Source organism: Mustela nivalis (assembly GCF_964662115.1).
Source record: "Mustela nivalis genome assembly, chromosome: 15".
NCBI classification, from domain to species: Eukaryota; Metazoa; Chordata; class Mammalia; order Carnivora; family Mustelidae; genus Mustela; species Mustela nivalis.
Genome location: NC_139034.1, coordinates 49,589,830 through 49,614,775, shown reverse-complemented (window position 1 = coordinate 49,614,775; position 24,946 = coordinate 49,589,830). Strand labels below are relative to the sequence as shown.

Here is a 24,946-nt window from a genome sequence, read left to right as displayed (position 1 = left end):
AGGAAGAAGGGAAGACTTGTGAAGAATATATTTCAGGGCAAATAATTTCTTTTAATTCTCAAAGCTCTGTACCAAGTGGTCTCACCTTCTCCTAGAGGTGAGCTCCCCCAAACCAAAGTAAAGAAAAGCAAACATGAAGGGGCTGGTTGTCTGTGACTCTCCCTTTCACCAAATATAAAATAACACACTATCGCTTTATGGTCACCTGGGGCCATAAAAGGTGAGGGATTTCGGGTTTCCAAAACTTCTGACATCATAAGTTTAAGGCATATTGGTCTGTTGGGCAGGTTTTTAAGCAAATTATCTTTAATTTTTAAAAATATTTTAAAGCAAAATATTTCAGAATTTGGTTAAGCAATTCTTAAGGATATTCTCAAGATTTTGTATACAAGAGTGTCTGAATCACTTGAAAGATAAATACATTAAGAATGATGATTGCAACTTCCTTGAATAAAAAAAAAAATCTAAAAAAAGGAAAGTATCTTTATGGCAATAAGGAGTCCAGACTAAGGTACTGCATGTGTCCAAGTGAGAAATGGCAATTTTTAACCCAAGACAGTGTGCTTATGTTGGATGGGAAGAGGAGGCATTGGTTTTGTAATTTTAGTAGCTTATTTTTACTTAAATTCAATTTATATTTTTAAGATTTTATTCATTCATTTGAGAGACAGAGAGCACACGCATGTGTAAGAGTGGGGGGAGGGGCAGAGAGAGAGGGGGACAAGCAGATTCCCTGCTGAGAGGGGAACCAGACTCAGTGCTGGACTCTGGGATCAGAGGCTTAACCCACTGAGCCCCCCACAAACCCCCCAATACATGTGTTTTTATCTATAAAGTTTAAAATTGGATAAAATTTCATGATGTCATTGTCATTAAGTTCACCCACAGGAACTTATGAGTTAAAGTGCATTATGTAGCTATGGCATTGCTCTGGTATCTATGGGTGTTTGTAAAATAATGTTTGTAAAATAATGGTCAGCTCAAAGGACTTAGAATTGGGAAATGCGAAAGACGGGGACTGCCTAGCCAAGAGTAACATACACTTAAGTAGCAAAGGGTCAGTAATTATGTGTTTCAATTCCTAATCCATCTATGCCCTGATTAAAATGATACGAAGATGTAATCAAGGTCACACAAGAGGAATATCATTTTGTTGTCATGGTATTTAGAGCAGACTTGCCAACAATGCGAGAAGCAGGAGACCAGTGCAAACAAGGCTATTAGGGTATTAAGAATGTGAGACAAGCAGCCACTGGACAGAGGTTTGATAGAGTAATGAGAGGAGTAATGCAGCTGAGACGTATTACAAGGGAAATGTAAGCCACAGTTCCTGTCAGATTTCTGAATAAGAGGTGGGAATGATCTGCCAATTTTGCTTCATGATGTTAGTAATGAACTTCTGCTTCAAAGCTGTTTCATTCTAATTCAGTCCAACTCCATGGACACAAGATCACATTCTTAATCTAATTCCGTGACTTCTTCCCTCAGTATCTTCCCCCAATACATGTATTCATTAGCAGCAACCAAAAGCATTAGCTTTAACGATTGTGAATCAAACGAGGGTGACTTCCCACAGATGTATGCTTGGATAAAATACGTGTAACAAGAACAGTGCTGCTACAGAAAATGCATACAGTATGTAAATGCAGGTGCATGATGATGATTCTTAAGTACCACTTTTCTAAGTAAATTCTGGTATAAGAAAAAGAGAGTCATTCTTGTATTTCTCTGAATGCTGGCCTATTCAGTAAAAGAAAATCAGAAATTTAAACTTGTCAGCTCTGATTGTACAATAAGCTGACATAGTTTAACTTGACACAAATGTTATCTCTGTCCTTAACATTTTTCTGGCCTTCTGGAAACTTCTTTTGTTCAATTTCCTTGGTAAAAACAACTCATCACAAGCCCCAGAGACATCATAAGTGCATTTAAAGCTTAACCCTTGAAAAGAGGGAAGCACTCTGTCACAAACCTGAAGATCAGCGCTCACCCTTCTAGTCTTCATAGATTAGCTTTCTGAGTAATGATTCTCTCTTAGCAAAGGCCACAAAATCCAACTCCAGAATGGAATGGCAAATGTTTCCTATACAGACCTAAAAGTAGCTAGGGGATGTATTATGAAAATGTCTGCAAAGTTTGCACTACAGATTTCCTATCTGTTTTCTCTCCAGAATTTCAGTAATGTGGATATCTAGTGAAAGGTATTGCTTCTAATGTGTCATTGAATTTTTTTGTAATAAGTCACAAGTATTGTGACTTATTAATGTAAGTAGAGGTATTGACGTCTAGTTTCCTGAAATGGGAGTGAAAGATAGTCAATGCTCTCAGATTTTGTATGTGTTCAGATTTGCTTATTTGCCACACAAGGAGATCTTCCAGGTTCTGAAACCAGAAACACCGGTGACAGGTAGCAAGGCCGTCACTTCCCGTTGCTTGGTGAGTTATATTAATCTGAGTGTTCTGAATAATTCCAGCTTACAGGCTGCATATTTCTGTGCTTATGAAGTTACCTTGTTCTGTTTGCTTAGGAAACGTGACTCTTAGAAGACTTTGCCTTGGAATCAATTTTTCGGTGCCATCTTGCACTGGCTATTATTCTCTTTGCTGAAGTGTTTTCATCCCATAGAAGGGCCTTATGGTTCCATTTGCACTTTAGACCATTTTAATTGACATATACAGTTTTATTTTATTTCATCATGTTCATTTTAAATACCATTATTAATCTAAAGTTGATGTCCTCTGCCAACAACAGAGAAGCAGCGGCATGAAGTACTGTCTTTTGGAATTAGAAGCTCTAAATGATGGCCTCATTCTAAAGAACTGTGTGACTTTTGCGAAGTCACTTGACCTCTCAGAACCCATCTTACCTAATGAAAATGACGGGGCTGAGGGAAATGCTCTCTACTGTCTCTGCCCAACATTTCCAAAACATCTAGTCTTACCTACAGTATTCACCAATGTATCTGCCTTTTTCCATCTTGTGAAGGGAAGAACATGGCGGGATAGTGGAGCGAGGTGGTGCATGTCATCACCGCTGAGGTATTCTCTGAGACCCAACAAGGAACACCTATCCTCACTGCTTCCTATGGTCCTTCACTCTTCTTCTGGAGAGCACTCTGCTCAAGTCTCTCTTTCTTTTTTGCTCCTTTACAGTCCTTCTGTGGGAAAAACAAAAAGAAAGGAGGGAGGAGCTAGGAAAGAACTGCAATCCAAGTCAGCACTATTTTAGAGAGCGAAGTCCTGTCCTCTGTATTCATGTGCATTTCAGCGCTACAACTTCAGCTACACTTGCTGGACCAACATCGAGTAACGGCAAGGAGAGAGACATAGTTAAAATAGCTCAGGTATTTCTGCTAGTTCTTCCCCTCAGGACTACTGTGGGTGACATGAATGTTCATTCCTTTGGGCCCCTCATGTTCCTTTTAATTCAAGCAACTTGACCTGCTGAGTGGGCTTCAAGGGTCATTCTGCCTACCTCTGAATTTGCCTTAAGCACTCACTTTAAAACCTGCTGATGATGTGATGCCACCGTAGGTTCCATATATGTAAGTCCCAAAGCAAAACAAAGTCAATAAAAAGACTTAAAATACAGACCAGCTTATCACGAAAGAATCTCCACATGGCCCATAAAATCTGTTGTTTAGAAGTGATGATTCAAATTGCAAAACCAAAGAAACAAACTCTTGACCTCCTTAATATGAAACCAAGCATGTCTTTTGTTTCTTCAGTGACTCAGTGATTTCTTTTTATTTTATTATACTTATCGTTATTATTATATTTTTAGTATTTGGGATATCTCATCGCATGCACACACTCATGTACACAGGCGCACAAACACACACACACTTAACAGCTATTGCCTTTGAATTGCTTACTGCATTGGAATTGTTTCTGGATAATTCAATCCACCAAGTGGAAGGGTAGGCAGCTGGGTGAGGTGCAACTGTGCACTGTCTCAAAGAAAATTTTATAATCATTCCAGTTTTTGAGGTTAAGCCAAGTATTCTGGAAAGGTATTTGAGGGAGATGAAAGTCTCAGGTAATAATGATCATTAGGAGTCCACTTCCTTATTTCCCTACATAAACCAGTCATCAAACCCAACAGAGGACCAGAGGGCACAAAGACCAAGGATTTTAGGTGTCTTGATGTGTCATTCCTGTGTAGCATAATCAACGTCTGCCCTGCTATTCTGTCAAGAAAGGGAAATACTGAATATGTTAATATTTGGGAATGCAGCAAGTCTTTTACTCCTCACCTCACATAATTGTTCTCTTAAAACTATATTTTGCTTTTAAAAGGTGGAAACACATAAAATACCATAATTCACAGTGGAGGAATTTTCCTGTTAAGTATTATTGGATGATTTCAAAAAAAGGAGAAAGAAAAATAGCCGAAGAACTTTACTAGCCCATCATTATTGTAATCCATTTGCACACGAAATGTATAAGGATTTCTCATACATCGAGTTTTGTTAGCCAAGCGTAAGGATGAACATATGTGCATATGCAAATGAAGCTAAAATGTACACTAAATACTAATTATGAAATCATTGGCTCTACTTCAGAAGATTTGATCTTATAGGTTCCTAGAGTATATAATTTCCAACATCCATATAGCACTCTCCCCTATCTGAAAATTCAAGTTCTTTAATTAATAAGGATGGTATGCATGCAGTCACTAACAAGTATGCTGTTAAATAAACAGGAAATGTGGCCTATGCCTTGTTCTCTAATGATATGAAGGCAGCAGATGGTTCGAAAAAAGATGTGTCAGTAAATGGTGGTAAATCATAAACAGGGATAGATTGCCAGCTCACCTCAAATCTAGCCCTTTTTCCCAGTCCCTACAGCTCACTAAGTGCTGCCACTCAAGTTAAACTTAACTGTGTCAGATTTTTGATTCATGCCTTTAAACACTTAAGCAGTATCTAATGTCACAAACTGAGTTGTGGCCATTTCACAATCGATTCTGATTGTCTCAGCCAAAATGATCATAGGTTAATATACATCTGTCACTGAGATAACTAGAGAGAATGAAATGGCTTAGCTTCTCTCCATTCATTTGGTACATTTTGTTAGGTACTCAAATACTGTGATCCAGGATTGTATTCTTACAGAAAGAAAGAAACAAACAACAGCAACAACAACAACAACAAATCAGCATATCCTTCAGAAAAAAAAAAAAAACCACAGCAAAACTAATGTGACACCAATTTAGCAACAATTCCAAATAACAATAACAGTCACACAATTGGCCTGTTAATATAATTTGGGCATTTTGTCAGTATCACTAGTAATTTGGACTTAATAATAGCTGGTGTAACATCACTGGCCTAGATAGCTCTAGTCCACTGGCACTGTAGCTAGGTACTAAAGACACAGGTGTTGAGACAGTGAAAAAAACAAAGAATCACAGGAAAAAATAAAGGTGGACTACAGTGAGATACGGTGAAGAGTAGCTCAGAAGGAGAAAACAATAAATAGTAATTTCAAGTCTTACAGGAATTCAGAAAAAACTCATAGAGATTGCTTATCTTGTCATGTAGTAATTGGAAAGAGTAAGTTTTTTTTAAAGCTGTATATGTTTACAAACACAATCTGTTCACTTTTAATGATCATTTTAATTAAACAAACGAAAACAGCTTTGAATTTCATGTATTGACCTGACCATCTTAGGGATCCAAAGGGCTTTGGGGTAGGCAGACAACCAAGTAACACACTTTCAAGCAGCATTAGCTCCTAAAATAATAGTGATGGTCATTAACCAAAAAATTATTAATATAAATACAAATTAAGTCTTCAGTGTCACCTTGATCTTCATCCCTACTCATTCACCTGGATACCAACTTTCGGGGTGAATTTTTATGTAAGGAAAATATGGTTTATAGTTGTCATTTCTAGTTCTCTTTGTAGAATTAATTAGTATCAACTCCTCATCCCCTGCAAACAAGCCTATTTTTAAAAAGCCTTTGAATCTTTATTTTATTGCACAGAAAAAAAAAATTCTCATGACAGATTAACATCCCGCATTTGAGGAAGATCTTTGGTATGTATCCTGGTTCATGACTTTGGCTTTCTCCAACTTTATGTCAAAGAATTTGAAGGACAGATTGTAACCATTAGTATATATTCATAGTTTGTTTCTGGAGCCCAATTAGGCATTTAGAAACATAAAGGATACTTCTTTAGCTCTGCATAAGGTTTTTGTAGCATATTCCCTGAGAGGAAATACATTTTGGTGGCTGTAAGAGTAATTATCAAGAAGCAATGATTTGGGGTCAGTGAGAAACACTCTGAAAGAGAAAGAAATTTGTGCCAGTTGTGTTGCTTAAAGGGAGGAAGCTGAAGCAATATGTAATCTTCAATAGTCTATTTAATCCAGTAACACCATTTTATCTTCTCTCATCTGTGTCATCCCTTAGCAAAATGAAGCTTGGCGAATATAATTAAGATCCACGTAGTCTAGTTATATTAGCGAAATTAATGCTACTGTCAGTTTGGTAACTTGAAGATCTCAACCTGATGGATGAATAGATGGATAGATCTATTCCCCGAGTAGCATCTCCCAGCAATTTATTAGTTTTAGCATGGTGGCAAAATATGCTTTCATTGTTCTATTTACATTCCATGCTGACAGAGAGAACATTTTGGGGGATTTCAGCCAGACCCAGAATGCTCATAGTGATTGATTTTGAACCAAAGCCATACCAATTGTTCTAGATGACAACTTAACTTTATAAATCTTGCCAAAGGTTCACAGATCTCAGGACCTTTGACTATCATCTAGATTAAAAAGTAAAGGTCCACTGTGCAGGTCACTTCTATTAGAGAGAAACTAACTGACATCCTAAGCAGTATTGATAATGTTTGGCAAGGGCCAGCTGTCTCATGATTTTATTGATGTGGTAGACTGAGGCACAGAGGCCAACTCAAGAACTCGAAACAAGAATCAAGTGCTTTAACTTTATTTTCCTGCATATAGTCAGAAAGGCACAGAAATTATGACTTATGAATTTACAATAATTTTTATTCTCAATGACTATACTAGGTTAGTTATTTTTGTATCTACGTATACAAAGAGTGTGATTTTTGGTGAGTATATGAAATGCAACATTTCAAGAGTTTTTACTAAAATATTAAGAAGAAATGGTGTATTTCGTTCATCCTTACTGGCTCTCTTTTTAATAATAATTAAAAAGTTATTCATATCATTAGAGAACAAGGCATAGGCCACATTTCCTGTTTATTTAACAGCATACTTGTTAGTGACTGCATGCATACCATCCTTATTAATTAAAGAGCTTGAATTTTCAGATAGGGGAGAGTGCTATATGGATGTTGGAAATTATATACTCTAGGAACCTATAAGATCAAATCTTCTGAAGTAGAGCCAATGATTTTTTTTTTTTAGGAATAGATTTTTTTTAAAGATTTTATTTATTTATTTGACAGACAGAGATCACAGGTAGGCAGAGAGGCAAGCAGAGAGAGAGGAGGAAGCAGGCTCCCTGCTGAGCAGAGAGCCCGATGCTGGGCTCGATCCCAGGACGAAGGCAGAGGCTTTAACGCACTGAGCCACCCAGGCGCCCCGAGCCAATGATTTCATAATTAGTATTTAGTGTACATTTTAGCTTCATTTGCATTATTTTTAATAATTATATGGCTACTTTAAATTTTTTTAATATTTATTCTGAGTTGTTATCCTTATAATTGGCTTATATAACATGTCTATTTAATAGGAAGCATTGTTGTAAACTGGTCACTCTTGGATTTGTGGTAGATGACCATAAAGGATTTTGAAACTGGCTTTAGACCAGTCAGGCCTTTGTGACTGGATATTTATTGGCTTTGTGTCTAGTGACTTACAAAAGCAAAAACAAACAAACAAACAAACAAACAACAACAACAAAACAGAAACAAAGACGTTCCCACACTTGCTCTTATCTTTTATATCATAATTTGTCTTGTCTATTCACTCTTTGGTTCACTCTTTGGAAGAATACACTCCGGAGTGTATTCTTCCAAATCTTCCGTAGTTCTTTCTAGATTTCAAGCCTGTCCCACACTCCCTGTTCCTTACCCCTTTAGGTATGGGAGTGGTAATAATTTCATACTTTTCGGGGCGCCTGGGTGGCCTCATGGCTTAAAGGTTCTGCCTTTGGCTCGGGTCATGGTCTCAGTGTCATGGGATTGAGCCCCGCATTGCGCTCTGTTCAGCGGGGAGCCTGCTTCCTCCTCTCTCTCTCTCTCTGCCTGCCTCTCTGCCTACTTGTGATCTCTGTCTGTCAAATAAATAAATAAAATCTTTAAAAAAAATTAATACTCTTCCAGGTCCTTGCCTCCCTCCCTTGTTTTTATTAGTGCACTTTCTCCAGCCCACACTCCACGAAGAGTTCCTTCATTAAACTCCTCATTAATCCTTTTGAGTGCCCTCTCTTCCATGCCAGGACATTGAAAGATATGCTAGCTACACGAGCTTGTGGAGAGGCATATTTTCACCTTGAGATTTGATGGATGCCTCAAAGCCTTCTCTATCTCGAAATCCCAATTCATCTGCCACCATGCCTCAAGCCTTCATGTGTATGAATTAAAATGGCTTTCAATGGATCTTACTGAGGTGTAGATATTCTTCCAAAGGATAACACTTAGCATTTTAGTCAATAACATTATCAGACTAATGAGTTGGTCAGAGTAACCAACCACAAATTATGCCCAAGAGATGGATCATTTTGGAGAGACATATTGGAAGATAATAAAACATTTCATTGCATAATTTCATTGCAGAGGGACAGAAGACCAGGATAGGAAACAGATGTGATTAGCCGTAAGACCTCCAAAGAAATTATTGAAATAACCCAGAGGAAGAAAAAAGAATACCCCTCAGAATAGAAGGTCAAATTTTGCTTACCAAGATTTTTTTCTCCTGGATACAGAATTAATGGCAGCCCTATCCCCTCTTTTGTTTTCCTACTTCACTCTGAAACTCTATCCTGAGAATAATGCTAGTTTGCCTAAAATTTTGCATGTAAATATAAGCTTAATCTTGAGAAATTTGTAAATATTTTTGTTTAGATGGTAAAGTACATTGATGTTGCAATGAAGTTTATTTCTTTATCAGAAAAAGGGTGATGATTTACATCTCATAAAATCGTAATGACAAGAAGTTTTTGGTGGTAAGTATGGCCACATTGTGTCTGTCGAATAGTTGGGAGTTCGGGTCAACTACCAATAACATCGAATTATTAAAGAGATGTTTTCTAGTATCGGAAAACTATGGTCTCCAATTGGCAATAGGCAGAGCAGAAAATAATGCAGGAAATCTCAGCTGAATTTGCATAGATGTTATAAAATTCCCATGTAACACTTATTATTTTAAGAGAGAAATTTATCTTTCAAAGACCGATATTAATGAAGTAATTTCTCTGGATTTGCAAGGTGCATTCAGAGATAAAGATACATTTTAGATTGGAATGGGTAATTCTATGCATCACCCTGAGAGGGCAAGATTTCTCTCCACAATAGTCTATTATACGGGCCATTTTCAATAATGAAGTAATGCCATTTTCAACAGTTCCCTTAGGAGATTCTTTCAAAATATAACATTAAACTTCTCATTTTTTTGAGTAGTTTTCTTTATGTTCAACTGAATTTAAGCAGTGAAGTTTACCATGATATTTTATGTGTACTCTAATGTGACATATTATCTTCTTTTAAAATCACCTTTTCCCCTAAAATTCATGAAAAATAATTTCATCCCTTAGAGTTTTAAGCCAGTGTATTTATAGAATCTAAACTACATTTAAGTTTTCAATACATTCCCTAATCAACTTCAGTTTTTTAAATGTCTTCCCACTTACCTGAACATTCCTGTACTGAAGAGCTAAATCTTATACAATTATCTGCATCTCATTAGGTTCTGCTTTACAATAATGGCTAACAATTACTTTGGTGTCTTCAGGCTTTAAAGAATTATTTTGTCATGGATCCTGTGAATCTGGACTTTGGAGGACATCTAAAGATCTCTGATGGTTAAAGGAGTTATAACCTTTCTGGCATGATCAAGTAGTTTGAGAAGACACAGGAAGCGACCTAATTATGTTTCATTTTGGGACATTCCACTTGCTTCATCTCCGAAGTAGGGTAGTGTGTAAGTGCTTTTAAGTGCAGCCGTTTTGCATTAATTAATTCCATCTAGATATTCCAAGCACTATCCTAGTGACGTTTTATGCTGGGAACTCTTAGCAAAGTTTCTTATGTACACGTAAAAACTATTTGATTACAATTTTCTCAATGTAAATTACTTGTGACATAATGTTTTGTGTACAGTTTTTATGTAAGCTCACTGATCTGAGGGCTCAGAACAAACTTTATTTATTCATTTGTTTTGAAACATCTCCAGTAATTATCTACAATGTCCCAGTCCCTGGTAACACATGCAGTTATCAAAAACAAACTACCTGGCTTTGTGGTGCTTACATTCTACTGTGAGAGCTAGATCATTAACAGATAAATACATTGTGGCAGGTAACAATGAGAGATATCAAGAAAAAATCAGCTGGGTAAGGAAATAGAGTGACTGGGTAGCAGATATTTTGTTTTTATAAAGTGCTCAGTAAATGCCTTTATGATTGAATTTGAGGAAACCTCTAAATGCAGTGAGTGAGTTTCTTTAAGGCCAATGAAAAGACAGCCCAGACAGAAATAATAGCAAATCTGAGGACCTCATTAATCTTGGTGGATTTGAGGCACAGCAAGAAAGTCAGTGGAGCAGAGTAAGGTGGGGTTGCAGAGAGCAGGTGGGAGATATGAGTTCAGAGAGTTAGACAGAAGCCAGATCATGTGAAACTTTTTGGACCATAGAAAGGAGCATGTCTATTACTCTGATGTGATGGGAGGCAAAGGAGTGATGCATTCTGCCCTAAATATTATGTTAGACTGAGTAGCCCCCAAATAGATTCACATCCTAGTCCCTAGACCATGTGACAATGTTATCTTCCATGGCAAAAGGGACTTTGCAGTTGTGATTAAATTTCAGATTTTGAGATGAGAAGATTATCCTGGATTAGCCACCTAGGCATTATGTAATCATAATGGTCTTTATAAGAAGGATTCAGAAGTTTGAGGAAGGCTATGATAAAAGCAGGGGAGATAGATGTGCTTTGTAAATGGAAGACGCACTTGGAAGTCAAGGAATGTTGATGGCCACCAAAAGCTAAAAGAAGGAAAGGGAATGGAATCTCCCCCCACAGTTTCCAGAAGGAAGTAGTACCGTTGACATGCTGACTTTAGTTTCATGAAATTGATTTCAGACTTTTGACCTCTAGAACTGTAAGAGAATAACTTTATGTTGTTTTAAGCCACTAAGTTTGTGATAATTTGTTACAGCAGTAATAGGAAACAAATATAAGTGCATTAGTTACATACTTGTAACATCAGTTGAGTCTTGAACAACATGGGTTTGAACTGCATGGGCCCCTTAGACATGAATTTTATTTTATTTTTTTATTAATACAGTACAGTACTACAAATGTATCTTCTTTATGCCTTTCTTAATATTTTCTTTTCTCTAGCTTACTTTATTATAAGAACATAATATATAATACCTACAACATATAAAATGTGTGTTCATTGACTGTTTATGTTATTAGTAAGACTTATGGTCGACAGTAGGCTATTAGTAGTTAAATTTGCGGGGAATCAAAAGTGTGCAGATTTTCAACAGCATGGGGGTCAGTGCTCCGAACCTCCTCATTGTCCAAGGGTCATTTATATCCTTATTTATCAATTGATTGAAATGGATAGATAGATGCCTCTAGTTAGACATCGGAATGTCAGAAGAGTGGAGGAAGACTCAGTCAGTAGAGCATGAAACTCTTGATCTTGGGGTTATGATGTCAAACCCCACATTGGGGCTCCAGCTTTAAAAAAGTTAGGAAGTACAAGTGGCTTGAGCTGGTGGGTTTTCAGGGAAGTAGGCAGACTAAAGAACTTTGGCTGTGTGTCTTGAGTAAATGACAGATGTTATATTAGTTTTCTGTTGCTGAGTCACCAATTACACAGTTTAGCTGGGTACAGCATTACAAATATATTCTCTCAGCTTCCATCTATTTATTATCCCAAGAGTCCAAGTGGACTCAACATGCCTAGGCTCTCACAAAGGTGAACTCAAGGTAACAGCTAGACTGAATTATTCTCTGGAGGTTTTAAGGAAGAATCCATTTTTTAGTTAATTTTGCATATTAGCAGACTCCTGTTCCTTATGGTTGTGGGACTGAGATCCTTGTTGTCCTAATGGCTACCGAGTGGACTGCCCAGTTGGAGCTGTTCTCTGGCACTTGAGGCTGCTCTCAGATCTTTTCTGTGTGTTCTTTTCTATTTTGAAAGCCACCCATGGCACATGGAATCATACCGTGTTTTGAATATGAGCTTCCTTCTGCCTCTACTGGAGAAAACTCCCTGCTTTTCAAGGGCTCACATCATGATATTAGGCCTACTGGATAATCTCTCTTTTATTTAACTAAGCATCAACCTCATTTGTAAATAAAGGACTTTATTGTGTCTGCAGTGTCCCTTTTGCCATTGTCTTCATCCCTTTGGGCTGCTGTACCCGAATCCCAGAGTCTGAGTGTCTTAAACAATAAACATTTATTTTTCATCGTTCTGGAGGCTGGGAGGTTCAAGATCAAGATGCAGGCAAAATTTGTGTGTGGTGAGATCCCTCTTCCTGGTTTATAGACAGCCATCTTCTTGCTATATCCTCACTGGACTGAGAAGTGGGGAGGAGGAAGGGAAGGGGGGGTAGCGGTAGAGGAGAGGGAAAGGGGAAGTGCGACTGAAGGAGCTAGCTTTTTGGATTCTTCTTTATCCCATTATTGAGGTTTTCATGACTCATTTAAATGTCATCTAATCCCAAATACCCAAATACCACCACACTGGGTGATAGGGTTTCAGCATATGAATTTGGGGGGACAGAAACCTTCAGTCCATAGTAACTATATAATGTAACACAATCACTTGTATGATATCTCATCATATGCATGGTCCCAGGGATAGTTGAGAGAATATTGAAAGGAGAGGCATTTTAGGTTTCTGCCTAACAGGTGTCAAGGCTTATTCCTTTCTTTTTCTTTTTGTCTGAATTGAGCAAGCAGTGTGCCTTATATAAGAATGGCAAATGTAGACAGAGTAGCAGGTTTGGAGAAAGGAAAAGTAGCCGGAATTATGTTACTTGGAACGGCCAGTTAGAAATTGAAATGATGTCGAGGAGCTGATGATCAGATATGCTGATGTGGCCCCAGGAGAACAAACTGGAAATATAAATATATATAAATATACGACATGTGAGTCCCCACCATCATGTGAGCTCACCTGGAATGAATCGAGAAAAGGAGCACTGAGCAGTCCAACTGTTAGAAGTCTGGAAAAGGAAACAGAAACAGTGAGGCTAGTGATGGACTAGAGAAATCAGGAAAAAAGTGACAGCACCAAGGAACTTGTTAAATTTGAAAATTTGGGGGTTTCACCTCAAGCCTACAGAATCAACATTCCTGGTTGGGGTCAAGCATTATATGCACTAAAAAGCCCTCCAGCTAACTCTGATACATGTGAAAATTTGAGAGCTTTAGTTATTTGGACCACAGGGACAGCACATACCGGAAGAGGATAAGTCCTCAATGTCCTCGAATCTCAAAGTCAAGTCCTTGAACGTGAGCAGCAGCAGCGGGGGTTGTGAGATTGTTAGCAGTGAGGGAACTGAGGACCCAGAATGCTTAAAATAAATTGGGACAAGTCTCTATGCCCTCTGAAGACTGGGAGAAGAATCTGTAGCTCAGACTAGGGAGGAACAAGGCTGCAGTTACAAGCGTCCCAGGTGAAGATCATCAGAGTCCACTATGCAAATGAAAGTTAACCTCACCAGTTTGTTTCTCTTCCCCATTCTGCAATATGGGAACCAGTGGAGATTGTGTAAAGGCAGATTACTTCACAATATTGTGTACTACTGACCTAGTTTTAGATAAGCAACTGAGGATTTTTTTTAAGGGGGCAGAAGATTACATAGCTTGTTTCTTTGTTTTTAATTTGGAGCTCAGCCTAAAATTAATCTGTAAAAACTTACTTTATTTCTTAACACCTTAGATTGGCTCCTTCAAATGTGTTGCCCATCAAATAAGATTTACTACATTTTTTTTTGAGAAACAATGCAATTTGCAAGTAATGGAGAATAATTCAGCTAAATATCAATATGTGAATGAGACTTGAAAGTTATTAAATATAATCAAAAGAAATGGTAAACTATAAAAGAAAGTAAATGTGATCTGCAATGATGTAAATAAGGTGCTTCACATCAAACAATTTGGTCAAAATTTGGTCATTAATTTAAAGAATCTATAACCATAGACCTTTCCCGTTCAACTGATCACAACATCAAAGACTGATAATGGCTAAGAAAAAATTATCAACCATAATTTTCTTTGCAACAGTTAGCTTTTGCAGGTGAGAAAAAAGCAGCGGATATTTATGCCATGCAGAAGAAAGCTAAAGATTTTTAAAGAAGTGCTCTCCATTCTTTGTGAGCTATAACGTTTGTCCAAATAGCAATATCCTCTCCCGCAGAGAATCTGCTGCTTGGGCTGGCCATGTGTTATTGTATTTGGACTGTCTCCATCTGCAAATGTTGACTTTTCATCTGTGACCAAGGAAAAAAATCTGTATGAGGAATGTGTAAAACATTTAATCCTTGTTTACTTGTTAACCAAAGGTTTTGTCAAATCCTGCCGGTGTGGGTTTTTGCATTTGCTTCTCAAGGTGACTTGTAGGGGGAGTCACAATGTAGGGTTTAAATCTGAGCTATAAGCTAAAAACTCTGCCAAAATCATTAGGTTTTTACTTAGATTTAGAAATCTAAATACTTGTTCTAAATATAGTTTTACATTCAAAGACCTAAATGTGACCTAAATAATACAGTAGTCGATAGGAAAAATTGATTTATAATTCCTTTGTTCTGTCTGGGGCTTCTCATTACTAAAACGAATATAACACTGAAAAGTTTGATTATCTATGGCAAACCACAATGGAATTTGATAAGGGAATAAGAAAACGGTAGAGGTCATTCATCAAAATCTAGTCTCTTACTCTCAATTTATAGATGAGAAACTGGGAGCTGAAATCTCTTAGGAATCTAAAAATACTTTCACAAAGTCCATATTAATTCATTGTTTTATTGTGTTTCAAATATGTTTCTGTTTGCCCTGGCTATCGATGATGACCATGTGATCTGACATTTCTAGACTGGTTCTGATTTTTGATGTTCTATGCAGCAATCTCTTGACACTAAAACAGGTTTTTTGTTTTGTTTTGTTTTGTTTTGTTTTGTTTGAGATCCAACAAAACCTGTTGAGTAAATGAACGAAAAATATTTTTCCCTTAAGTATACTCAAATATGCCAGATCTATTTTTGGATTTAGACCGTCAACATAACTGTGCCGTATTACATCATATACCAATCTCAGTTCATGGCCATGGAATTTATTATAGATTTTGATTATTTTTCTGTGCAAGAGCAGAGTAATAGCTGATGTTTATTCCCATGTGACATTGATTTAAAAGGTTTGATTTGGCATCCTGTAATGGGAACTGAAGTAGAATGATGTATCAAAAGGGATTGTGGGTAATGCTCAACAACTTCCTCTGTTTTTCATGCCAACTTCTCATATTTGAAATTAATTTTTCCCATATTTAGATTGGAAGGAAATTAACTGATTTGATTTTTAACAGCAACTGTTCAATAAAGACAGTGATGATGGAATAGTAGTTAGGAGGGGTACCTGGCAAATGACTTTATCAGAATTTTTTCAGGGCCCTCTGTATTTACATAAGCATTTAGCTTTGGCTTTCCATTCGAGGTGATCCACAACAATGATAGGAAATTGTTCCACTGTTACAGCTTGCCTCAAAAAAAAAAAAAAAAAAAAAGGAAAAACAAAAAAGAAAAAAGAAAGATAAGGGGGAAAACGAAAAAATAGTTAAAGAAAACAGAAATAAGCTAAAAATGATGGTGAAAATGAGCTAGTAAAAATACTAATATTTTTGGATTGGTTTCTTAGAGATGATAAAATTAACTTCAAATGTAGTGAGTGAAAATATTTGTTTCCCTGAAATTTTATTATAGGGAAATTGATTTAGGCAAGAAATAAGTATGAAAAGTAAGGTTTTTCTCAGTATATTAATAACAGCAAGTGTGAAGTAACATTATAGGATAAAAGCCTACATGAAATGGAAATTTCTTTAGAAAAAGTGAAGAAGTTTCATTGTTGTACCTAGAGATCTGGGAAACTGCTTCAGCAAATCCATATCTGTGGCTGTATCCTTCACTCCAAGGTGTTTAGGGATGCATGACTCTACATATTCCATTCCTGCTACTGTAAAACGGGAAATCAGCAAAATTAGAACTTAAGAACAAATGTTTTGCATAAAAATGGTGATATGTTCTTATCACAAAAATGCCATTATAACATGAGAATCAGGTGCGTTCTGCAAGGAAGAGCTATTTTCCTATAATAAAAATTGAGCAAAAGGAAAAATTGAGTGAGAAGGGATGAGTTTGATCCCAAATGATATAAAAATGACTTATCTCTTTTGCAATTCAACTCTGGCAGTCTGTTTAATCTTATTTTACCTAACAGTAAAAATTCTAAAGAAAATTCATTCACATAAAAGGCCAAATCTTCATACAGTATGAAACCTAACCGGAAATAGGAAGATCTCATGATTTTTTTTTTTTTTAATATTAGTTTCAAGCTTTGGAATTAAAAGGTTTTAAAGTCACCAGGTTGAAAATTATGTGGAGGACAAGCCATAAGGTACTTGTTAATTATAGCAGTAAGTTAATCAATGAAGAAACAGTTCTGCTTCTGGGTATAACAAAATGAGATCAAAACCCATTCAACTATCCTACCATTCAGGGATTGCTGGAGATCCATTAATTTGGATAGTTTCACATTGTAAACTCACATTTTTAAAAGTCAGCAATTCAAGCAGCTCTCTGACAGCTGTTGATGCCTAACCACAGAAAAAGTGTTTTGTTGGGTTTTGAGTGAGAAGGTGAGCTGTACAAATGTGGAGAGGGAAATACACTGACACCTGATATAAATATTAACTGAAACAACTTTCAAGCTTTCAATTATGTGCTTCTGTATTTGCTTTCAACATTTAAATGCAGAGACAGATGGCTTGTATAGTTTTACCAACCCTTGTGTCTTTATACATTCAGAAACCTGGAATGATAACCAAGCTCATAGATTGCAAATTTTGAAAGGGAACAAATAATTTAGGCTTTTAAGAAAAATCAATAAAAGCTTCAGTGTTAGAAAAATCATGATGGTAGATTTTAATTATTTTTGAAGAGAAGGGAAACCAATTGCATAATGCTGAAACTGTTAAAATATTGGTAAGAAGTTTGGATTCCTGACCTGGGTTCTAAGTAGATACTGTGTGATGTTGCACAAGCAGGACAAGAAAGTAAATAAATAATTGGAGAAACAGGGAAAACGCTTGTGGATGCACACATGTAAAAGTCTTCAGACATTTATTAAGAATCCAGCACAGTATCTGATATATGTGGCATATGACAGATATTCAGTAAACTCTTTCTGAGGGAGCTTATGAATGGAAAATAACTATAATTAATCATCAATTAAAATAATTACTTATAGTGATAGCATTAAAAATAATCATGGTCAAAGATAAAGAGCAATATTTTAATGTATATACTTTCTGCAATATTATCAAAACTTTCCTGATATTTCAAGTGCCCTGTATTTGATGGAGAATGAATGTTTTTTTTTTTTTTTTAAGATTTTATTTATTTATTTGACAGACAGAGATCACAAGTAGGCAGAAAGGCAGGCTGAGAAAGGAGGAAGCAGGCTCCCTGCAGAGCAGAGAGCCTGATGCGGGGCTCCATCCCGGGAACCTGAGCCAAAGGCAGAGGTTTTAACCCACTGAGCCACGCAGGGGCCCCATGAATGGTTATTTTTAATTATATTTTAGAAAGTGACAGTTATCCATATCAGTGCTTTAGAAAGAATGTTTTTCTCCTTTCAAAAAGTATAAAACAACTCAGTCACTGTTTCTAAAAATAAAAGAAATGAATTGGAAACTCTTCCATGTTCAACATGCTTCCGATTATAAACTTCTAAAGAGCGGGGACTGTCGGGACTTTTTAATTTAAAAAGTGGGTTTTGTTTTTTTGTTTTTTGTTGTTGTTGTTGTTGTTTTTTCCTTTTTACCCATTCATGACAACTTGGAAGCATTGTTAATTCCCAAAATAAAACCCATGGGTTTTTTTTTTGTTGTTGTTGTTGGGTTTTTTTTTTGTTTGTTTGTTTTTTAATATCAGGGCAACTGCCGGTGATTATATAAAGGCCCAAATAAAAAAAAAAAGAAAACATTTCCCTATTTAATGTCATATCCCAAAATAAAAACTTAGCAAAGCATAAAGCAAAGTATATTTTCCCATAGTGCAGCTCAAGCATATAAGGACACTGGTATAATATACTTTAATATAGGTTTTTAATATAGGGTTTTTTTTTTTTTTTCTTTAATGCAGTCTTGATTCAGTTCTGAGGCCCTGGCTAGAATTCCCCTTCTTGAATAAACCCAGACCACACACTACTCCCCTTCTAGAGCTCTTAGGGTCCTAGATCATTATGCAACCTCCCTAAGTGCCACAGCTCTTAGGTACCAAATAACTGGGGACAGCCCCATATGCCCTAGATTTTCAGGAATTATTCAACTATTAGTCAATCCATGGAGAGCCCAGGAAACATCCCACCCTATTTGCCATGCATAAACTGCCCCCTGAAATTGGTTTCTTTTTAACCTATTCTTTGTTGCAGTTCTCTGTGTGGCCCCTGCCCAGAGGCATTTTCTCCTTCAGAGCTGTAACAAAAACTTTGGGCTTTCATCCCAATGTTGTGTTGTCTACCACATTGTGGTGGATCTTTAAATCTTATACAGCCTGAAAGACTTACCTAAAAACATACAAAATGTCTGTAAATTTACTTATATATTTTATCAAAGGCTTTCAAATTTATTCATAAATATAAATCATTAAGTACAATTCTCAGAGAGTGATTAATATTGTTTAATGGAAAGAAACTAATTTTATTTCAAGTCAAAGATTTTTGTATAGTACACATAAATTTTGACTGTGATGCCTTCAATTGTCAATTATCTGTAAGAGGAACTTTCAGAAAAAGATAGAAATGACATAACAGGGAACAAAGTCCATCTTTCACCTTATAAAGAGACAAACCTTCTTAAATCAGGTAACTGGTAATGACACCTTTCATTACTAAGGACACCTTTTGCTCTCTTCTTTGTTCACTGCTTTTAAAATAATTGTTTCCCAAGATAACCTGAAAACTCTATGAGGACAGGGTTGACATTGATTTTGTTCACTGATGTATTCTTGGTGCCTGTCACAGTGTCAGCATATAGTACATGCTCAGTAAATATTTATGGAATAAATAAATGTTACTAGTTCTGAAAAAAAATGCTCTTTGTTAAAATGTGTCCCTCACTGCTGAGGACTAAGGATTCACATATACTCACACACATACACACTTTCTCAATCTCTGGATAATATCCTTAATTTAATGAGACGGTAATGAATGTTGGATAGAGCTATTTTAAAAATAATCTTGCATATTCTCCCTTTTTTATGTACTCAATAAAAACCTGATTCTATTGCTATTTCTGAGGTAGCCGATTATTTGTTTTCCTTTGGAGGTATTAACAACAAGAAAAACTTAATGGTTCTAGAAAAGTAAAAACGAAAGGCTGGTATCTAGTCCTCAAGCTAGATTATACATCAAACTGGTGATTACTTTACCTCCATTGATGTCTTGAAAGGAGTGAATATATTTAACAGAAAAGTTAAATAATTCATTTATTAGCTGTCACAAAGTATTGTTAGGCAAAGAGATGTGTTGTTGAGGAAGCTTTTGGTGTGATGTTTGTTAAATCAGCATCTTCTATTATAATTACTTAAGGTCTGCCTTTAAGCAGAGGATATTTTTAATTATTTCTCAGAACATTTTCAACCCCATAAAATTTTAATTAACAATTAATATTGTTCATAGATCATCACTATTGCTTAGCACTATGAGGAACCAGAAGACTTGAGAAGTCATTTTTTTTCCTCATTAATGGATTTTAAATCTATTTGGGATAAAACAAAAATAAAGTGATCTTCATGAATGTACAGAACCTCCTCCAAAAGATGAAAGTATCATTAAGGCAAGAATTGAGGGAGCTCAGTTAGGATATTCATCATTCATCAGAGGAGATCTGTGAAAATCTTCAAGGTGCATATGAGGTATGAATTGTTGTAGTTATGGAATTTAGCAGTGGTACTTAGGAAGCAAGCTGACCTTGAAAGAGTAAGTAATTAAATAAAAGAAAATGGAAGAGGCAAAAAGCATCTTCTAAATTTGTGATCTCAATATATGGAACATGGTTTGGTTTAAGCAAAATGTGTTAGCTTTGTGGATGTAGAGTCCTTGAACACACCTCTGTGAACCTAAAAGGAAGAAATTAGTTTGAACTTTTGAAGTGTGGACAGAATTCAGAGGGCAAAGAAAGGCCCATAGAGAAGTTTAAGTTAAATATACTAGGAAGTAGTAATCATTGGAGATTGGTGAGAAATAGTTTTGAGTAACAAACATGTGTTTAAACAAAATAAAACTTTTCTCTTTTGAGGGGATGAGAATACAGGTCAAATGAAAAGGAATTTTAAAGTTATTTTAAAGAGAAGAGTTTAGATTTTCAAAATGACTAAAATTTGAGCTTGTAGGAAATGGTAAATTTCAGCCATGTTGTTTTCACATCTGGTGTCTGTTGTGATGTTGCTCGTGTTTTGGGGTCTCGAGTATTGGCCATCAACTTTTACCTATTTTGGAAGGTATTTTTCCATATGGAAGGAATAACTGAAGTATTAGTAAGCCAAACAGATGTTAATATTTAAAAAACAACAACAACAACAACAACAACAACACAATTATTGTGCACTTAAGTGCCAGTAGTGCTAATTTGGGTTTTAGCAAAGACACACATTCTAGCTAAGTGTTTTAATCATTGTTGAGGCAATCATGCAGATGTTTTCATCACTTTCTTCTACGTTTTTACTCTGATAACTCTCTAGTCTTGCCTATCCAGGTAACTTCATTCATAAAATCAATTCCTAATTTCCAGCCTATCACTTATCACTTGACTATTTAATCAAGGGGAAAAGAATAAAGCAAAACAAATTTTCCTAAATCATTTTGGCTGTTGTTTTTCAGTAAAAGGTTAATTTCCTCTTTATAGAATCAGAAAAGAGTTTGCTTTTGAAATCTGGTTAAAATGTATGTTCTAGACTGCCTGCTAGTAAAAGCAGACAAAAAACCCCACAAACTAATAGATAAATATCTATGATGAATTTTTCCCCTGAATATTGGACTTCATGTGATCCAATTTGCAACTTTAGCTAAACTTTCCTTCTAGTGAAATTCGGTTTATTTAATACACTTAGAAATATAGAAAATAGTTTAAGCTTGGAAGAAGACAAATGCTGTCTTCAGATGAAAATGACTTTTTATTTACTTGGATTTCAGAATGTTTGTAGCAGACTAGGTGTTCCTTTAATAACATACAAATTAATTAAAATATTCTTTTAGTTATTTTTGATTTTTTAAAATATGCAGTTATTTTCACGTGATTTCATGTAAATTAACATGTGTTTATATGGAAAAATGGTATTTTATGTAACCATTTAGAGTATTTAATTTTATTTTTATATTCATTTATTTTTTTAAAGATTTTACTTATTTATTTATTTATTTGACAGAGAGAGAGAGAGAGATCACAAGTAGGCAGAGAACCAGACGTGGGGGGGGCGGGGAGCAGGCTCCCTGCTGAGCAGAGAGCCAGGTGCACACCTTGATCCCAGGACCCTGGGATCATGACCTGAGTTGAAGGCAGAGTCTTAACCCACTGAGCCACCCAGGTGCCCTAGAGTACTTACTTTTAATATAATATTTCAAGCAGTACTTTTGCTTTTTATTTTTATGGAGTTGTACATTCATACATTTTTCAACATCACATGTAAAATTTTTCTATTTTTTATGATTTCTCATAAATAAGAGCTTTTTTAAGTTGAGGATTAGAAGATAAATCAGTAATAATACATATGCCATAGAAAGGGTTGATCCGAAATGATGTATCTGTTTACTCTTGTCTGTTTCTGGCTGTAAGTGAAGGCCTAAGGAAAGAGATGATTCTTATTTTCACAGCAACCAATTTGATTTCTTCTTGAAAGCATTTGAATTATTTGAATTGTTTAAGTTACGCTTTTCATGAGAAAATGAGATCACTGATGCACTTTTTGTCTAAGGAGACAATTTTACATTAAAATTCTAACCACTTTCTTTTCTTATTCTCTCTGTCTCTTGCCCTCTGTAGATGGGCCTTTGGGTCCCCGAGGATTAGCTGAAGCTACAGAGATGTGCACTCAAGAGTGCTTGGTTTTGGGTCACTCTGATAATTGCTGGATGCCTCCTGGCTTGGGTCCATATCAACACCCTAAATCTCCTCTCTCAACCTTTGCACCCCAGAAAGAATGGGTCAAGAAGGACAAGCTTGTGAATGGGCACACCCTTACCAGATCCTGGAAAGAAGATAGCAACAGGAACCAGTTCAATGACCGTAAGCAGTATGGCTCCAATGAAGGCCATTTCAACAATGGCAGCCACATGACAGACATTCCTCTGGCAAATCTGAAGTCTTATAAGCAAGCGGGAGGTACTATTGAGAGTCCGAAGGAGCACCAACTCTAAAAAAAAAAAAAAAAGCTATATGGGACCTAATAACTTTAATCTAAATAGACATGCTAATACCCTGTGTGTCAGAGCTTTATGTATTCAATAGATCTCTATAACTATGCCCCTTTATAACAGGGATATCCATAACTTTGTGTTAGCACCATGGAGGATACAAAATTTTACAACATAAAAGAGAAGATAGTTCTACTAGCCATGTGATCTTATTTACTAGAATTGATTAAACTCTCCAGAGATCACTCCATTGTGCAAATATCCATTTTTTTGTTTTTGTTTTGTTTTTTGTTTTGTTGTTGTTGTTGTTGTTTTTTAATTGAATTTTACTTTTGACCCTGGACTGCTGCTATGAACAATAGAATATGCATTTGGAGAGTAAGAAAGTTCTGTGGATTAGAGTGACTGACAAACATATCCAGTTAGAAATTTGTGCTCTTTTTGTCATTGATTTGTGCTGGGACTGCTATACTTGACATTATACTTCAAGCGAAATTTAAAAGATAAGCATTAAACCTATCGTGCTGTTAACAACGTTAGTGGATACTTGTAAGTCAATCAGTGTTAAAGTATTTGTAAATAGAAGCAAGTTATTATTAACAACTTTTGTGTACTTACGATGTTCACCTAAAAACTGTTGTAGCATAACTCTGTGTTTTATGGTTGCTTCTTCCTTCTTCTTAATTTGCCTCTTTGCCGTTATTTTTGTTGTTTCTTTTAGTGAGGTGTTTCTGCGTTAGTAGTCTGTCTTGACACACATTGTTCAAAGGATCTCAAATACTTGTGTTTAAAAAAAGGTTCTGGAATCTTGCTTCTTCTGTGACCACTTATGATGCTAGGATTCTGTAAAAAATAAAGATAAGACGAAAAGTTTATATAAAAACAGGACTTCTGCAAAAGCTTGGAAATTCAGAACCTATTTTCTTGACATCCTTGTTTTCAGAGTAGGCGAAGCAAAATCACTTAATTAGTAGCATTAAGTGAGAGAGTAAGGGGAAAGTGTTAGCCTTCAGAAAGTAATATAATATCCTGTACTTGTCACTCATACAAAAATAATGTATCAAAATTAGCATATATCGAAGAAAAATTACTATTCAAAAATAGTTTCAACTGGGCAAATGTGTGTCTACAACTTTGTTGAAATGGCAGAGTTTGTGTTGATCCTCATATACGATAATGTTGTTGTAACACAAGTGTTAGACCATAGCCACAAAATATTTAATGTGTTGTGCCTTCATGATGTAACAGAACATTCTCCAGGTAGGCTAGTTGGGGGAAATAAAGGGATAAATCTCTAATTATTGCTGTTTAACTGTTTGTTATCATAGTCGGTCAATGCCTGGCGGGTACCAGCATCTTGTCACTTAGGTCAAACAAGCAGAGTGACAACTAATGTTAATAAGATCTCAGTTGCACGTGCAAACAAATCCAAATTCGAACATTCTTAGGAGGTTTTTGTTAAGGCATGACAGATGATTTAAACAAATAAATAGCATGCAACAAAATGTCTTTATTGAAAGAAGTGAAAGTTATCTTAATGCCACGGTTCAACATCAGTTTAAAAGTAAAAAAAATAAATAAATAAAAAATAAAAAAAAAAGGTTTGCTAATCTGATAGTTAATTTGTTCTTACCAAAAATAAAATTACTTTGTAAATAGCAATTCACGTTTTTCCACAGTATAATGGAAAATAATGGGTAGGGGTGCATTGCTTATTGCAGTACATTTTTGTCGGTTTGTGAGGGGTGTTTGATGACTTTGACAGAATAAATATCTAAACAATTATCCTTGTTACTGCTTTGCCAGTTCTACGTTATTTACAACTATTCAGCTCTTGCAATAAATGTTCTGAATTCCTGTTCGTAGTGTGTTAATTCTTGGTCAACATCCAAAGTGATGATTTCTACTCTAATTGTCATATAAATATATGTTGATAAAACAGCTCTTAATTAGAAATCAAGGCAGACTCATTAGGGGCTTACTACCTGTGTTCTGAAAATAGGTTTCAAGTTTTAGTTACACTCCCTTAATGGTCTATGCAATCGTTTTCTAGGGAAATTCATGGAGAAAGT

The 24,946-nt window shown here is 35.8% G+C and overlaps 1 protein-coding gene across 5 annotated transcripts in view; it reads left to right on the top strand.

Moving 5' to 3' along the window:
* PCDH9 (protocadherin 9) overlaps positions 1-24,733 on the top strand; it is an 827,735-nt gene extending 803,002 nt beyond the window's left edge. For all 5 annotated transcript variants that reach the window (XM_082701258.1, XM_082701260.1, XM_082701257.1 and 2 more), the window contains one exon: positions 22,504-24,733. In XM_082701258.1, coding sequence (XP_082557384.1) covers positions 22,504-22,877 — 374 coding nt within the window. In that variant the 3' untranslated portion in view covers positions 22,878-24,733. The remainder of the gene's footprint in view (positions 1-22,503) is intronic.
* Positions 24,734-24,946: the final 213 nt, after the last annotated feature.